Below are 16,931 nucleotides of genomic sequence, written 5' to 3'. Positions count from 1 at the left end.
TAAAACCTCTCAATGTATAATAGTTATATATATTCTGCTATCCTTAGAAATAGTTGTCAACTCTGCTTTTGAGTTTTTCACTTATTTATTGTGTATGTAATATACACAAAGGTTGTACTACATTCTTTGGGGAAATAACAAAGAAATAGAAAGCATGGCCACACCCTTGAAGGAGCTTATTTAAAATTTATTTGGGAACATAAAACATAAACACAGGGGCTATGAAAACAGTTAAAATAAAACATCAATTTGTGGTGATCTCACTGAAATATTTAACCAAAAATGTTCCCTACCAAAATGTTTGATTTGGACCTAATCCTGAGAAAACAAATTAATGTAGAATATTCTACAGAACAACTGACTTCTAAAGTGTCAGTATCATAACAACCAAAAAAGTTGGAGGGAAGCTTCTTTAGACTAGAGAGACACGGAAACCAAATGTAATGTATGGTCTGTAATCAGATCCTTGATCAAAAATGATAACATCTTTGTTCATAGACATAGTACATGCTGAGGTAATTAGGGGTTAAATATGAATGGCAGCTATTTGCTTTCAAATAGGTCAGAAAAAATTGAGTATGTATGTGCATACGTAGAGAACAAAGATAAAACTGACAAAATGTTAATAATTAGTGAATCTAGGTGAAGAGTATAGAGATGTTCACTGTCCTCTTTTTTCATCTTTTCTGTAGTTTAGAAATTTTTTTCAATAAAAAAGTTGAAAAGTTAAAAGAAGGATATTAAAAGATAAACATTTGAGAATATAAGATATGAGAAACTAAGCAATTAGAATAAGGTGTGGACTCAGTTATTAAAGATACATTTTTGAGATGGGCTTTACTTAGTTAATAGATAGGAATTGGCAAGAGATAGGTAATCAATCAACTCTTCTAGTTGAAAAATGGAGCTTGCTTTGCTGTCATGTGAATATCTTTACATTAGAGAACATCATGTCTTTAAAGTAGCCATACCATATATGTGATTAGCCACATCTTTTATGATTTTTCAAAAAAAGAATTCTTTTTTGCTCTCATATGTTTAGGCCTATGATTATATTTAACCCCTTTTGTTAAAACATTGGAAATATCTAGAATTTGTATTCTCTGAAGAACAACATAAATTTTTTTCTTTTAATTCACTCTCAAGCCAACTTTAGGTTATCTGTGTTAGAGCTCACAGTTCACCAGGAGTTGCAGATACTTTTCAGAGCAGCACTTTAGATGAATTTTCTCCACCTATAATGTGTATGCTAATCATTGGTTAAAATGCAAATTCAGATTCGGAAGGATCAAGATGGAGCCTAGTTTTCAATTTCTAAACAACTCCCACTTGATGCCAAAATTAATGCCTCTGGTCTTTAAACTGCAGTTTGAGTACCAAAGATCCAGATGATGATTCTTGGTAGCGATATGGGAAGATGAATACTTCAGTCTTCCCAGGGTGGTAGGGTACTTATCTTTAAATTCTTATTCCTACCTCCCCTACAAAATCCACATTTCTTACATAGACCAAGAGGCCCTTTTTAATCTAGCCCTTGTGTGCACCAACTTCTTACCCACTAGCCACACTGGCCTTGTGTTTCATTGAATACACCAAGCCTTTCCCATTTTAAGGCCTCCACACTTATCCTTTCCTCTTAGAATGCACTTCTCCTGGCTTCTTCCAGAGTTGACTTCATGTTATCCATTTAAGGTTTAATAATGTACTCTTAGAAAAACCATGCCTGGCCATCCTACATATTGATTACCTCTTCTAAGTTACTGTGTACTGTATCACTCTTGTTGTGTCTTCTCTGGTACTAATCAGCTTACTAACTTATAGATTGGTTTGTTTACTGCCTGTCTTTTCTTCTATTATAAGATCTTTAAGGACAGGAAACTTGTCTGTCTTGTTCACTATTAAATCCCTTATGTTTAGAATAGTGCCTGAGACATAGCAGAAACTATATATTTTTTGTTAAATAAATGATGAATGAATGAACAGATGGACCAACATAGATTTTGATAGTGGTAGATGATAATAATTACTGGCAGAGTGAGCACCTCTGATTGACAACAGTATGATCTATTCTTATCTCTCAGGTGGATTGGGAACCAGCCCCCTGCCCTACACCCCTAAAACAGGTTAAGCAGCACAGCTCTGAACTTCAGTGAAGATATGTTCAATTACTGCAAACTTTTCTTATATTTTTATCCAACCACTACTTTGTTTTCCTGTGAGTGTAGAAAACTTTCTCCCTGGCTTAGTCTCATAAAAGTACCCACAGCCATACAAGAAATGTTTAAGTAAATGCATGAGAGGGAGTTCGGTATATAGTAATTACTCAAGTTAATAGTAGCATTCATTCAACAGATAGTAATTACAGAGTTGGAATTTGGCCAGAATGTTCAGGATGACATTCCTGCTCTTTTAGAGAGTGAAAACAAATGCTTTTGTGATCACAGATAATCGTAATACTGAGGTTGATCTATTAAGAATATAGGTCAAGACACTACTGTTAGTGAGAAGGGTGCTTCTTAGCTTTTTCCTGTAACATCAGTTTAGGTCTGATTCAACTAACAAAAAACCCCAACACCATTACCTATATTGTTTGTGTTTTTCCTTAAGGTTTCTTCTTATTACTTGCTAGCCTGACTTGAGTCATCAAATGCAACAAAAATCACGGTTTACACTCTGCTTCAGGCTAGCTGCGTTTCATGTACTATATCTGACTACTACATCGGAAACATTCTTCTTGGTAGCATATTTCAATCAGAGTATGAAAATTTTCTATGACTAAAGTCATTATAGTGGCCTTATTTCTTCTCCCCAAGCCAGAGTTTTCAGTGTCTTCAGTCTCCTTAACTTCAATTGATACTATTAAGTTTTGCTCCTTTTTTGGCCTATCACTTTACCTTTCATTTGTGCCAAGTATAGTCAGTAAGAATCCATAAAGTGAACTGAGTAGAAGTTTGCTTACCTAATCTCAGTATCTTCTTACTCCTCTGTATTTTCGAACCTTGTCTCAAGGTCTTAGGCAGCATGCCCAAGAGAAATACCAGAAGAAAACAAACTAAAAGACGAAGCAAGTGGTGCAGGGAGGTGAGAAGGCAGATCATGATAGAGCAGAACTGGGACTAGACTGATGAGAGAGAAAAGATGAAGGTGAAAGAGTAGAGACCAGGAAAGTTCTGGAGAACTAAGGATAAATATTAAACGTGTAAAAGGAGAAGTGGCCGAATTAATACTTTAAAAATAAAACTTTTAAAAGTAGTTTTTCAAAGGGAGTTACTCATATTATTTCCTTTGAGAACAGTTTTGAAGAGAAGATAAAGATAGTATGTACTTTCAGCAGTATGTAAATGATACTTTTTTTTTTGAGACACGGTCTTGCTCTGTTGCCCAGGCTGGACCAGGCTGGAGTGCAGTGACGCGATCTTGGCTCACTGCAACTTCCACCTCCCGGGTCCAAGCGATTCTCCTGTCTCAGCCTCCCGTGTAGTTAGGATTACAGGCATGAGCTACCACACCTGGCTAATTTTTTGTATTTTAGTAGGGACGGGGTTTTACCATGTTGCCTTGGCTGGCCTCAAACCCCTGAGCTCAGGAAGTCCTCCCGCCTCGGCTTTCCAAAGTGCTAGGATTATAGGCGTGAGCCACTGCACCTGGCCAACACTTTCAAACGCTCAGACTGTTTTCTAGATTAGTGTGAACCATGTTAGCCATACTGACATCATTTATTTGCTTCACACTTTTTTCTTCGTCATAAAGAGAAGGTAAACCTCAGTTCAGCATCTTTTGATTCATTGTAAATTTTAAATCGGCCACAGCTATGTTAATGAAACTTTAACATATTGCCTTAGTTAAATGCTGATGATATGAAAGAAAAATACATATGCCAGATATATTGCTTTTAGTTTGAGCTTAGAAAGAGATTCTGTGTGTTTCAAGGACTTTAGCAATAGTAGAGGCCAGGCACGGTGGCTCAGGCCTGTGAGCACTTTGGGATTCTGGGAGGCTGAGGTGGGAGGATCACTTGAGCCCAGGAGTTTAAGAACAGCCCTGGTAACAACTCTACAAAAAAAAAAAATTTTTTTTTTAAATCTTGGCTTGGCATGGTGGTGTACTCCTGCAGTGCTGGCTACTTGGGAGGCTGAGGTGGGAGGACCACTTAAGCCCAGGAGTTAGAGGTTACAGTGAGTTATGATCATGCCACTGTGCTCTCCGGCATGAGTGACAGAATGAGATTCTGTCTCAAGAAAGAAAAAAAAAAGATTCTAGAAAATTTTAAAGCAATAATAATCACCTGGATTTACCTCAGATAGCATGGATTTAGGAAGTAAAATTCAAAATCCTACATAGATATTTAGATGTAGTCTCTTGGTTTCAACCAGGAGTACTCAGCAACCCCAGTGGTTACCCAAGATAATAAAAAGACAAGGGAACAAACGTCAAGGGTTATTGTTAAAATGGTTGTCCAGTAAAGACAGTAGTGATCAGGGTGAATTGGAAGTTGATATGACAATAAAGTTGATGAATGAATTCATAAGGAAATAAACAATTGAGAGAGTTATATCAACAGAGCTTTCAGATGTTGGAGAGATGGAGTAGTTCTGAACGACTGGATCTGAGGGATTGCCTTAGTAGCGGATAAAAGTTGAGATTTTCAGTGTCCAAATTTGTTAAAGCAGAATCATGATATGGGGGAGGAAGACAGAGCAGTATGGCCAAATAGAAGCCTTCAGCAATTGTCCCCCAGCAGGAACATCAAATTGAAAAACTATCCACACAAAAAAGCACCCCCGTAAGAACCAAAAATCAGGTGAGCAATCATAGTACCTAATTTTAACATACTAAGGAAAGAGGCACTGGAGAGGATAGGAAACACAATCTTGTATCTCCTATACCACCCCTCCTCCATTCCCCCGGTAGCTGCCACATGGCGCAGAAAGAGAATCTGCACCCTGGGTAGGGGGAGAGCACAGTGATTGCGGGACTTTGCATTTGAATATGGTGCTGCCCTGTCACAACAGAAAGTAACATGGGGCAGAGCTCAGCTGGTGCCCACAGAAGGAACATTTAGACAGCTCTAGCCAGAGGTTAATCTTCCATCTCAGCAATTGGTATCTCAGTTCCAGCAGCCCCTGCCACCATGGGCTAAAGTGCTCGGGGGTCCTAAATAACGATAAAGGAGTCAATTCAGCAGGAGAATATAAAATTTTTAAACATACGTCTATCCAACACTGGAGCATCCAGATATATAAAGCAAATATTACTAGAACTAAAGAGATAGATAGACCCCAATACAATAATAGCTAGAGACTTGAAGACCCTTCTTTCAGCTCTGGACAGAACACCCAGGCAGAAAATCACAAAGAAATATAATACTTAATCTGCAACTTACACCAAATGGACCTAATAGATATTTACAGAACATTTCATGCAACGACTGCAGAATACACATTCTTCTCCTCAGCACATGGGTCATTCTCAAGGATAGACCATATGTTAAGTCACAAAACAAGTCTTTAAAAGTTCAAAAAAAAAATTGAAATCATATCAAATATCTTCTCTGATCACAGTGGAATAAAACTAGAAACCAATAGCAAGACACATGGAAATTAAACAACATGCTCCTGAGTGACCAGTGGGTCAATAAATTAAGAAGGAAATTTAACAATTTCTTGAAAGAAATGAAAATGGAAATACAACCTTCCAAAATGTATGGGATACAGCAAAATCTGTGCTAACAGGAAAGTTTATAGCAATCAGTGCCTATATCAAAAAAGTAGAAAAACTTCAAATAAACAACCTAGTGTTGCATCTTAAAGCACTAGAAAAGCAAGAGCAAACCAAATCCAAAATGAATAGAAGAAGTAATGATGATCAGAACAGAAATAAATGAAATTGAAACAAAAAAAATACAAAAAGATCAGTAATCCCAGCACTTTGGGAGGCCGAGGCGGGCAGATCACGAGGTCAAGAGATCGAGACCATCCTGGCCAACATGGTGAAACCCCATCTCTACTAAAAATATAAAAATTATCTGGGTGATGTAGTCCCAGCTACTCAGGAGGCTGAGGCAGGAGAATCGCTTGAACCTGGAAGGCGGAGGTTGCAGTGAGCTGAGATCGCGTCACTACATTCCAGCCTGGCGACAGAGCAAGACTCCGTCTCAAAAAACAAACAAACAAAAAAAAGGTTTTTTTGAAGACATAAACAAAATCAAGAAACTTTTAGCCCAAGATAAAAAGAGAGACCTTACAACTAATACCACAGAAATTCAAAGGATCATTAGAGGCTACTATGAGCAACTATATGCCAGTAAATTGGAAAACCTAGAAGAAATGAGAAGCCTTGCAGTAGTGTAGACATTATCCAGCTTCCTGGGCTTTTTTCACTTTGCTTTGAAGGATACACATTGGATGAGATATCATTCATCCTCAGGAGAGGGTTTAGTTTAATGTTGACCATCCTTAGGAAGCTTTGTTGGAGGAAAAAGAATACTTGAATTTGTACCTGACTCTCATTTCTGAACAAGTCTTTCACCACAGTATACTCCAAGCTTGTACTATGATCTTCCCTGCTATTTAGTTTATATAACACTATTTTTTCAGACCTCAATGTAGCATCTTTCATTTCCCTCCTACATCACCATGTCCACGTTAAATCTCAGCTTCTGGAAAACAGAGGTGAGTTGCTAAGTATATCTTAAGCTTACTTTAGCCACCATCTTCAATGCCTTATTCTCTTTGCCTTCTTTTTTCCTCTCATTTTTGGCTGAAATACTAGAACTGATTTTCATAGAACCAAAGGTTTATAGGAAATAATCTACCATTAAGTGGCCGTTATAAAGACTTTTCATATTCAGCATGTAAAGTATATTAAAGATGCAGGCTCTGGGTTATTTAATTTTATATTTTGTTTCTGTTTTATTTGCAATTTGGTATTTTCATTCTGTTTGGTGCCTTAGTTGAAGAATTGAAAAGAACATGAAAACCTCAAATAATATTTATTTGGTTCTTTCAGTTTCAGTGGGGAAAAAAATTGAAAATATCTGCTAAAATGACATTGTACACTTTCTAATGCAAACTAATTTTTATCTGCAATTCATTTTTCAGATTTTAATTTAAGGATGTATATGTGTATGGAGAGGCCAAGTAAGGCATATAACCATTTCCATTCTAAAAGCTTCATAATTTCTCTTAGTATGTGAGTTATTAATGCTTCCTCTAAAAGATAAATTATCCCAGAACTCTTCCATTTTTCTCTAGTTCACATTCTCTGACATATAGCTATATCTGCACTGTTTCCCCTCCCTCACCTACCAATAGGCCTTTAACAGGAGGCAGCTATCATCATTCACTGATATTATTGAGTGTAGTGTAGTATGAAGTGTTCCAGAATATCTCCATGTAACTATCCCTATTCTATGATGTAAGTGAAAGATTGATAAATTGTCAGAATTATGCAATTGACAGTTCTGTGTTTGAGAGGCTGACGTCATAGCTTGCAGATGCTTTCAGTGCGGTATAGGTTGGTGGACCTCACTGCCCCCACTTTCTGCACTCTATCCAGGTTCTAAAAGAGATTCTTAACCGCTTGCTATTTATCATGCAGAGATTTGCTTATCAAAAATGTATACCATTTTCCATTGAGAAATTGTATATCACTGCTTTGCAGCTAGTGATACTTAGGTTTATCAAATTCTATATTAACCAGTTATTAGACATTTTAAAATATACTTATAGAATTTTTCATATTAATTTTTGTATACATTAATTCCAATAAGTTAAATATTTAGAAATTTTAAATATTTTGACCTGTATTGCATCTCTAATTTTATTAATCTTTTTATCAACAAGCTTGTGATATCTGCTCTTAACTCTTAAATATCTTCTGATAACCATCACCTTTTTAAAAATCATTTTGGTTTTAAATATTACTTTTTATTTGTTGAGTCATTAATAAAAATAAACTTTTATGAACAGCAAGCCTCTGAGAAGAAAACATTTGATATGCTGGAATGTTCCTGTATTGCCTACTTTAGCATGTGTGTTGGCAGGGTGTAGATACATATACCCCTACAACGACCCTCCTCCCACCCTATGTAAATGCACTCACTCTACAGCATTGTAAAGGATTTCATTGTGCGATTTCGTTTTCAGAATCATCTTTCACTCTTTTGTGTGTATAATGATAGTAGCTGTCTCTATGATGAATTTTAGTAGTTACAGATTGCACTATACTTTCCTTAGTCTAAAGTTATGTTTCAAGCTCTGTAAAAGTGGTTTCAGGTTTTTAAATTCCTAACTTGGAAATATTTTGCTATCATCAAATTTCATTGTCTTTAAATTGTATATAATGAGTGTGTTCTCCCTTTTTAGGTGCGCTTTGTAAAGAATATAACTTCGTGGAAAGAGATGAAACCAGGATTTTATCATGGACACGTTTCTTACTTGGATTTTGCAAAGTAAGTTACACTAAAATGACACACTAAAGAATGCTTTGTACTTTAGTAACCTAAAAAGGAATAAATTCATTAAATTGTTATGATTTTCTAATGAAAGAATGTACTGACTTGCCTTTGCCAGTTTTAGATCTGTAATTTAAATATACCTTTTAGTGTTTTACTGCCCTCTAGTGTTCATAAACTGGCAATTCTTATATTAATTACATATTAGGTATTACTCTTTAAAGTTTATTATTATTGTGTGTATATGCCTTGTACAACCAGAATGACGCTACTTCAGGAGAGCTCAGGTTATAACTAGAGGCCAGATTGTGACTTACCACATCATTGACTGAGAAAGCAAAAAAGCTCTCACTGAGTTATTGGTGCTCCAGTGTGTCTGCTTCTCACCCAAGACATAGTGAAGTAGGCCGGGCGCGGTGGCTCACGCTTGTAATCCCAGCACTTTGGGAGGCGGAGGCGGGCGGATCACGAGGTCAGGAGATCGAGACCCCGTCTCTACTAAAAATACAAAAAAAAATTAGCCGGGCGTGGTGGCGGGCGCCTGTAGTCCCAGCTACTCGGAGAGGCTGAGGCAGGAGAATGGCATGAACCCAGGAGGTGGAGCTTGCAGTGAGCCGAGATCGCGCCACTGCACGCCAGCCCGGGCGACAGAGCCAGACTCCGTCTCAAAAAAAAAAAAAAAAAGACATAGTGAAGTGTACACTTTCCCTTGGGCTACCTTATTTTAGCTTTAAAATTATGATGTATTACGAGGCTTTTTTTAAAAAAATTAATGATTTCCTCTCTATCTCTCTCCCTCTCCCTCTCTCTTGCTCTCTCTCCCTCCCTGTCACTCACTCACTCACTCACTCACTCCTGGACTCAGGTGATCCTCCTGCCTCAGCCTCCCAAAGTGCTGGGATTATAGGCATGAGCCACTGTGCCCAGCCTCTGTCATATTAATAGTTCTCTCAAGAAAAGTTCAGAAAACTGTAAGCCTACTCACAGTATTCAAGCACTATGTGGCTTTCTGTAGAGTCTGTGCCACATTATTAATCAGAAAATTCATTAAACATAATATTCCAAACATAACAGTCTTATGGATACATTTGAGCTTTTTTGGTAGTACACGTAGTACCATTGTAGTAAACCTCAAATCCAAATGTTTTCCCTAAGATTCTGCATTAACTTCAAAAACACTAAAAAAATTTTTTTATTATTTAAGCTTACGCATGTTTATTCAGTTTTTAAATTAGCTATTATGATTTCAGAATAACACACCTTGATATATTGGTCAACTTTAAAAAGCATTTTTTATAAAATTTAAAATAAAAGTTATATCCCACTCTCAGTTTTACTTCTTAATTTTGAAAAGAAAAAGTAGAGTGAAATATTACTGATTCAAACTGATAACTTTTTGGGAAATCATGTAATTAAAAAAGAATCACCCAAATATTACATACATAAAGTGATATATTCCTATTTCTAGTTCTTCTCATAGTACTCAAGATCTTTCAGTAAAATTGTAGCTTTAAAGTTAGATGTATGTTTTTCTATAAATAATTCATACTGCAATATTGAAAATATTTTATAGGCTGCTTTAAAATAAACTAATTATTTTTTTCTTTGCATAGGCATTGAACCAATTTCATAAGCTTCGTTCATGTACATATTTTCCCTCAGGGCTGCATTATCCTTGAATTGAATGTTTGTTACCCTTTCACCTAAATGATTTATTCTTTCCACACACAGCTTGGTTTCTAATAGTCTAGGTTTTCATTATTAAAATTACTTATTGAGTGCTTTTGCTTTTGGCAAAGTCTTAGAACAAAGCTCTGATATATGCTGAGGTTCTTGTAGTTGAAAAAATAAGGCTTTTTGAAGAAATTAATCTCATTTATTAAATGCTGACATGAATTTTTAAGGGTTTGAATATTTTCATAGTGAGTCATGTTATTTGAAGGGAAAAGTATTGTGAAAATTTTTCATAGATTTTTCCAAGATTTTAAACAAATACCTAAACAAAATCAGCCTAGGTGAAATGTATTTTGATGTGTCTATGTAGTCAAGAACTGTTGTAGATGTAACTAGTATCCTCAAATATCTTTTAGCTTAATAGCTATATGCTCCATAAATGGGGAAGGAAAAGGAAAGAAACATTGCCTTACCAATTTTTTAAATTACAGTCGTCCCTGGGGTATGTCCAGGGTATTGGTTCTCGGACTGCCTGAGTATATAAAAATTGCATACTCAAGTCCCTCCATTGGCCCTGTGATACCCACGAATTTGAAAGTCAGCCCTTGTACACGGGTTTCACATCTCTCAAATACTGTATCTGTGTGTGGTTGAAAAAAATCTATGTATGCATGGACCTGCACAGTTCAGACTCGTGTTGTTCAAGGGTCAATTGTGCTTTATGCTTCAAAACAATATTCTTGACTGGCATGGTACTTTGTGGAGTCCAGTAAAATAATTGCTTTCAGGAGAAAGTGGTTAATTTGGCAAAATACTTATTTAACACATAGTTTTTTAAAACTTACCTTATCAGAGACATTAAAACAAATGTAAGCCCCAAGAAACCTAGGAAATAAGATAGAGAAATAAAAAATGAAAGCTCCTTTCTAGTTTAGCCCGACCACGAAGAAATACACATTGTATTTGCAAGCTTGTCTACTCAAGCCATGTTTTGATTACATATATTTGTTTTTTACTGAACTTTAGAATAATAACAAAAATATCTTTTTTACATTTTTTGCATTCCTATCCCATCTTGCTCCTTTTTGTCTGAATCTTATTCTTTGATTTTTTTTAAGTATGTTTCCTACTTCTTGTTCCTTTCCATTTTTCCCTTTAATGTTAGGTTATGTTTTGTTTTCTTTTTAATTGGTGGATGATACAATTTTAAGATAATGTAGATATAATTATTATAAATTTGAAAATTTTCCAGTTTAAAATTGTATATAGGTTGAACATTTTCAAAATGTTGATAGTATGCAGGAAATATAAAGTTGAGTAAGTTGCAGTTCTTGACCTTAATGAGTTCACTGAAATCTTTTTTTCGGTAATTATCAGTTCATTAAGTTTTATATAAACAGTAAAAATATTAAATATTCCTCCCCTTTTAAATGTGTACTATTTATTTTTAATAGCATCTATTATCCCATTTTGATTTTCTTCAAACTTTAGAAAATTAAAATGTTAGAAGCCTCTTTCAAAAACACTTCTTCAGCAATAAACATTTTCATTTATAATGAATAATAACTAAAAGAACACTTTTAATGCTGTACTTTCTGTCAGACTCTGCTAAGTTTTTTATGATCTAGCTACCTCAGTGTCACATGTCAGCATCTGTCTTGAGAGGTATTTGAAAATTATTTTTGATATAACAGTTTTATTCAGGCACGTATCAGGTATGTACCTTTGTGGTTGTCCCTAGAAATGAGAATGAGTTTTCATTGCTGTCATTTTGGTTTCTCCATATTGCCGCTAGTATCATTTTCAGAACAAGTGAGGTGAATCAGTAAAGAAGCAGCTATGTCATGACAAGAAACAACTAAATGCTTCATTAGGTCTGAAATTCTAAACAGTAATCAAGTGACAACATTTTAGGCCTAAATAGAATTAGTTAATATATAGTCATGTGAGATTGTCCTTTCTACCTAATACTTCTCTGCTAAACCAGATGATGTTTGCCCCATTTTCTACAACTTTTAACAAGTACGTCACAACAGTGTAGATACTTTAGAAAATTATTTTAATCATTCCAGACAATATGTGGGAGTTGCGTTTTTATTAACCTTGTACTACTAACTCTACAGCATTGATCCTGTAGACTGCTAAGAAGCAATCTCTGAAGTCTGTCTCTAAAGTCAGACAGATCTGCCATTAAATCCACTTAGACTCCTTGCTAGCTGTGTGATCTCACCCACATTGTTTCAGATCTTTGAGCTTCAGTGTCCTGTTTTTAATTTGAGAATAATTAAAGTAATTCATGGGGTGGTGGTGAGGATTAAATGTGATAATGTAGATGGAGCACTTAGTTCTGTGCCTCACACAGAGCAGTATTATGATTCTTTTTAAAATTCTGTCTTCTTTCAGTTACCATATTGTCTTAACTGGTGTTTTCTTCTTCTCCTTGTCTGAATCTCTGCTGGTCCTTATTTCCAACTCTTAATTGGGCATTGTATAAGACTCTTAGCCTCCATTATTCTCTTTTGGAAGGTTTACACATTTTTATCTGTCATGACACCCAAACAAGAAACTTTCAAATAATCTTGGACAACTTTTTTTTTATCACCACCTATATCTTATCAGTCATCAAGTGTTTTGAGTGTCTTCTTTCATTTAACATGATGCTTTTTGACATTCATCTAATTTGATGCACATATCAGTAGTTAGTTGCTTGCTAAGTAATACTTCATGTGTAGGTGTACTTCGATTGATCCATTCACCAGTTTCTGGATATTGAGGTTGTTTATGGCTTTTGGTGATTATGAATAAAGCTGTCAAAACATTTGCATACAGGTTTTGTGCGGACTTATGTCTTAACTTCTCTTGGATAAAAACCTCAAAGTGGGATGGCTGGATTGTATGGTAACTCAATAAGAAACTGCCAAACTGTTTTCCCAAGTGATTGTATCATTTTGCCACCAAACCAACAGTGTTTTAAGAGTTCCAGCCGTTGTGTATCCTCACTAGCATTTGAAATTGTTAGACTTGCTCTTTATTTCAGAATGTGAGCCATTCTAATAGGTGCACAGTTGATGAATGCCCCTTTTAAGACATAAATTACTTTAAAAATCATTTATTTACAATATCATCGGTGAGACCAACAAATACCAACAGGTCATTCATTCACTTTTTTGGATACAGGACAGTGGGACCTTGCCACTAGGATTAGAAAGTTTCTATGAAGCTTTAGGGCTGAGAGAGTCCAGAATAACTATGTACAATGTCTCCAGCAAGATTGATGCCTAAGTAGAGAAGTTAAATTTAGTATGAAGCAGAAAAATTTCAAAACACAATGATTCCCAAAGGCCATTCAGCCCTCTTTCAGGTTCATCACCTCCTTTTTTGACTTTTTCCAGCCAGTTGACAAGGTTCCTTACAAATGTTCTGAGTGTGCAGTTGATCTTTTAACCATTATTGTTGCTCATTTGCATATTGATACTATTCACTTGATAGGCTATTGATAGAATGTAATTGTAAAAAAATGAGCCTAGTTTATGTTCCTTGCTTTGTCACACTTCGTATGCTGACATGGCAAGAATGAAGTTCCTAAAATATCTTTTTACCAACCTGCTGCTCAGGTTATATCTTTTCGTTTCTGATTTTCATCCGCAGATTCCTACCAAATATGCTCTTCTTTTCCCAGGAAGATCGTGTTCTAACAGGTCAACAGTAGTTTATTTTCTGCTAGTAGAAATGGGTTTTTATTCTTCTACCTGAGCTTTTTTGAGAAATAGCTGAAATGACTGACCAGAGTTAAAGGTGAAGTCTGACCACAGACTTCCTATATAAACTAGCTCCTATATAAACTAGCTGGTTGGCAAAAGAGTAAAACCAACAAACCTCATTAGTTCTTGTTTTCTAACTGGCTGAGGTGTGTGGTCCGGTTGCTGTTTTTAATCATGCCCATTATCTGTTATAATCCCTTGCCTCCAGCCCTTCGTGTCTATATAACTGTTCCCTAAGTTATATATAATAGTTCACATCCGTTTTCAAAATGAGTTCACAGATTGTATCTCATTAAAATCATACTTCCTAATAAATGCCACCCAAAGCCATTCCACACATAGATAGTCATTTTCCTGGACAGCAAAAAGAGTTTTGTAAAATGCCATATTCCCTTTTTCTGCTGCCTGGTAATTGCTGTCTGCTCCACATGTCAGGGACTGGGGAAAGGAGGAAACATTGGTAGGAGATGTTCTTCTGAGAGGAGATTATTCTCAAAGGAATGGCTCAGGATGGAGCAATGGCTAATAATGGAGAGGATAGAGAGGATTCCCAGGAATTTCAGTCTTAAGAATGGAATCACTAACCCATTGTCCTATAATCTCTCCTTGTAGTTTCCTATTAAAAACCTCTCAGCTCTGTGAGCTAAGGGAGCAGCAATGTATTGCTGTTGCCTCCTTACTTTCTTACTACTCAGTGTACTTTCTGGCAGAAAGGCTTTTGTTAGCGGCTAATTCACAACGGTCTCCTTAACCTAATTCTATTAATATTCAGCACCTGTGTGTTGGGCACAGTGCTGAGCACTAGTGATAAAGCCATGAACAAGAGAGAAATGGTCCCTGCCCCAGTGGAACTTCTACTCTAATACCGAATGTGACAGTGCTACGTATTTGACAGTGCTACGTATTTGCAACAGTACTGTTTCCTTCTTTTAAAAAAAATTGTGAAAGGAAATTTTACTGCACTATTGGTACTGTGCCTACCCTCAGGTGACTTATAATGCTGTTGGGGAGAAAGACTTACAGGAGAAACACTAGTAGGATAAGCTAAGAGTTAAGTTGCTTGATAGCTCTTAGGTGCAGGATGTGTCAAATGAAAGCAAATAGAACTGTATGTTAGAGTCATCAGGAAGAGAGGTCACAAGATTTTCTTGTAGCCCCTCTGTTTATTCCAAAACAGCAGCCAATGACCTTTTAATATGAGTCGTGTCATTGTACTTCTCTGCTTAAATCTTTCAGTGGCCTCCCTCCTGACTCTGTATAAAGTAATGCTTGTAACAGTATAGAAGACCCACACAATCTGCACTCACTCCACCTCACCCCCACCTCTCTTATCTTCCACGGTATTCCCTTTTTGGTTCTACAGGCAGCTTGATCTCCTTGCTGTTCCTCAAAACACCTGGCACTTAGCTGCCTCAAGGACCTCTTACTTGGAAATCCCATCTTTCCAGAACACTTTCTCACAGATGTTTGCATGGTACCTTCCTCATTACATAAGACTAGTCATGTCTTCCCGAAAAACACTATTTCGAATTGTATTCTCCCTCACCTCCCTAGCACTCCTTATTCCCTTTCACTGAATTATTTTTCTCCTTTGCACTTTTTACCATATTATATATGCTTATTTATTTGTTTATTGCCTATCTGTCCCAAGTAGAATGTTAGCGCTAGAAGGACAAGGAATTTAGTCTTTTTGTTCATTGCAGTATTCCTAGTACCTAGAATAGTTTTATATCTGGCAATATTAGGTGCATACAAAAAGTATTTTTGAAGGAATTAATGTAGAAAAAGAAAAGAAAAATGAGAGTGGCACTCAAAGAAGACGGAATAAGCAAAGATATGTGAAGAGAAATAGAATAAGTATTGATATGGGAGGAGATAAAAGAGGCCAACCTAACTATAACAGATAAATGGTTTCTTGTTTGAGGAGAGTTAAAGAAAAAGTTAGATCAATAAGTTGGTACCTAAGACATAAGGTAAAAGAATCCTAAGACAATCAGCAAAGGAGTTTGGGTTTCATATCGATAAATCAGTAGAGTTATTTCAGATTCCTAAGAAGAGTGATTTAACAAATGATGTTTAGGAACATCCTTTGAGAATTGGTATGGTAGATAGATTGAAAGGGAGAGAAACTGAATGTTAGAAAACTATATTATTGTAGTAATCTAAGCAAGACACTGAGAAAAAGGGAAATGGTAAAGAGAAAGAATGATGAAGACAGGTCACATCTGCAAGAAAGCTTACAAAACAAAACGACTTTGAAATTTTATTAAATGAAGAATAATGGAAAAGTAAGAATCAAGATAGCTGTAACATTTTAAGACTGGGACAAGGGAGAATAATAAAACAGGGAGCCAGTTGTACAGTTCTAGGGTCTGCAAGGGTTGCTAAAGTAAAAGTCTTCAGTGTTCCATCAACTCTTTATCATTCCCTAAGGAAATAATGCTGAAAACCTAGTGTCTTTCACTTCTATCTTGTCTTTAAAATCAGCAACAGAAGGTGATGACATGGTCACACTTGTGTTCACTAATGCTGTATCCATTGATGGTGTTCAAAAAATACTATTAAATCTGGCTAGTGTGATGAGCCAGAAGTGAGAAATCATTGCTACATAGTTAATGCAGATTTGAAACTTTCTGTAGCACCAGATGATTTATTCGGGAATGTAATAAAGCAATTTTTAAAATAAGTTCATTTAAAATTATAAATATTAAATTCTTTCCTAGTAATATGTGGGTACTAATTTGAGAAGGGATTTTCTACTTGGACTTAAAGTATAATGAAGGCATAGAAATAAAATGTTTTGTATAATTCTTGCTGGTAAAGTTTAAAATTATTTTTCATTCATTTTTATCTCTTTTCCTTTATCTTCAGACATAATTTTTAAATTCCTATTTCTTGTTTACTTTATTCTGACATGAATAATGAAATAGTTCCCAATCGCCACATATACAAATTATTTAAATTAATTCATGTTCTTTTTTCCTTATAGGACCAGTACTTCAGACTTAAACATATAATTTCAGGGCACTCCTAAACAGATT

General features: G+C 35.8%; 1 protein-coding gene across 2 annotated transcripts in view; it reads left to right on the top strand.

Moving 5' to 3' along the window:
• The window catches only part of HS2ST1 (heparan sulfate 2-O-sulfotransferase 1), a 193,061-nt gene that overhangs the window by 159,508 nt on the left and 16,622 nt on the right, over positions 1-16,931 (top strand). For both annotated transcript variants that reach the window (XM_032155451.1, XM_032155452.2), the window contains exon 3: positions 8,367-8,452. In XM_032155451.1, the coding sequence (XP_032011342.1) occupies positions 8,367-8,452 (86 nt within the window). The remainder of the gene's footprint in view (positions 1-8,366; positions 8,453-16,931) is intronic.

This window comes from Hylobates moloch, unplaced genomic scaffold, assembly GCF_009828535.3.
Source record: "Hylobates moloch isolate HMO894 unplaced genomic scaffold, HMol_V3 SCAFFOLD_5, whole genome shotgun sequence".
Classification (NCBI taxonomy): Eukaryota; Metazoa; Chordata; class Mammalia; order Primates; family Hylobatidae; genus Hylobates; species Hylobates moloch.
Note: the sequence above shows the minus strand (reverse complement) of the source record. Positions and strands in the feature narration are given on the sequence as shown.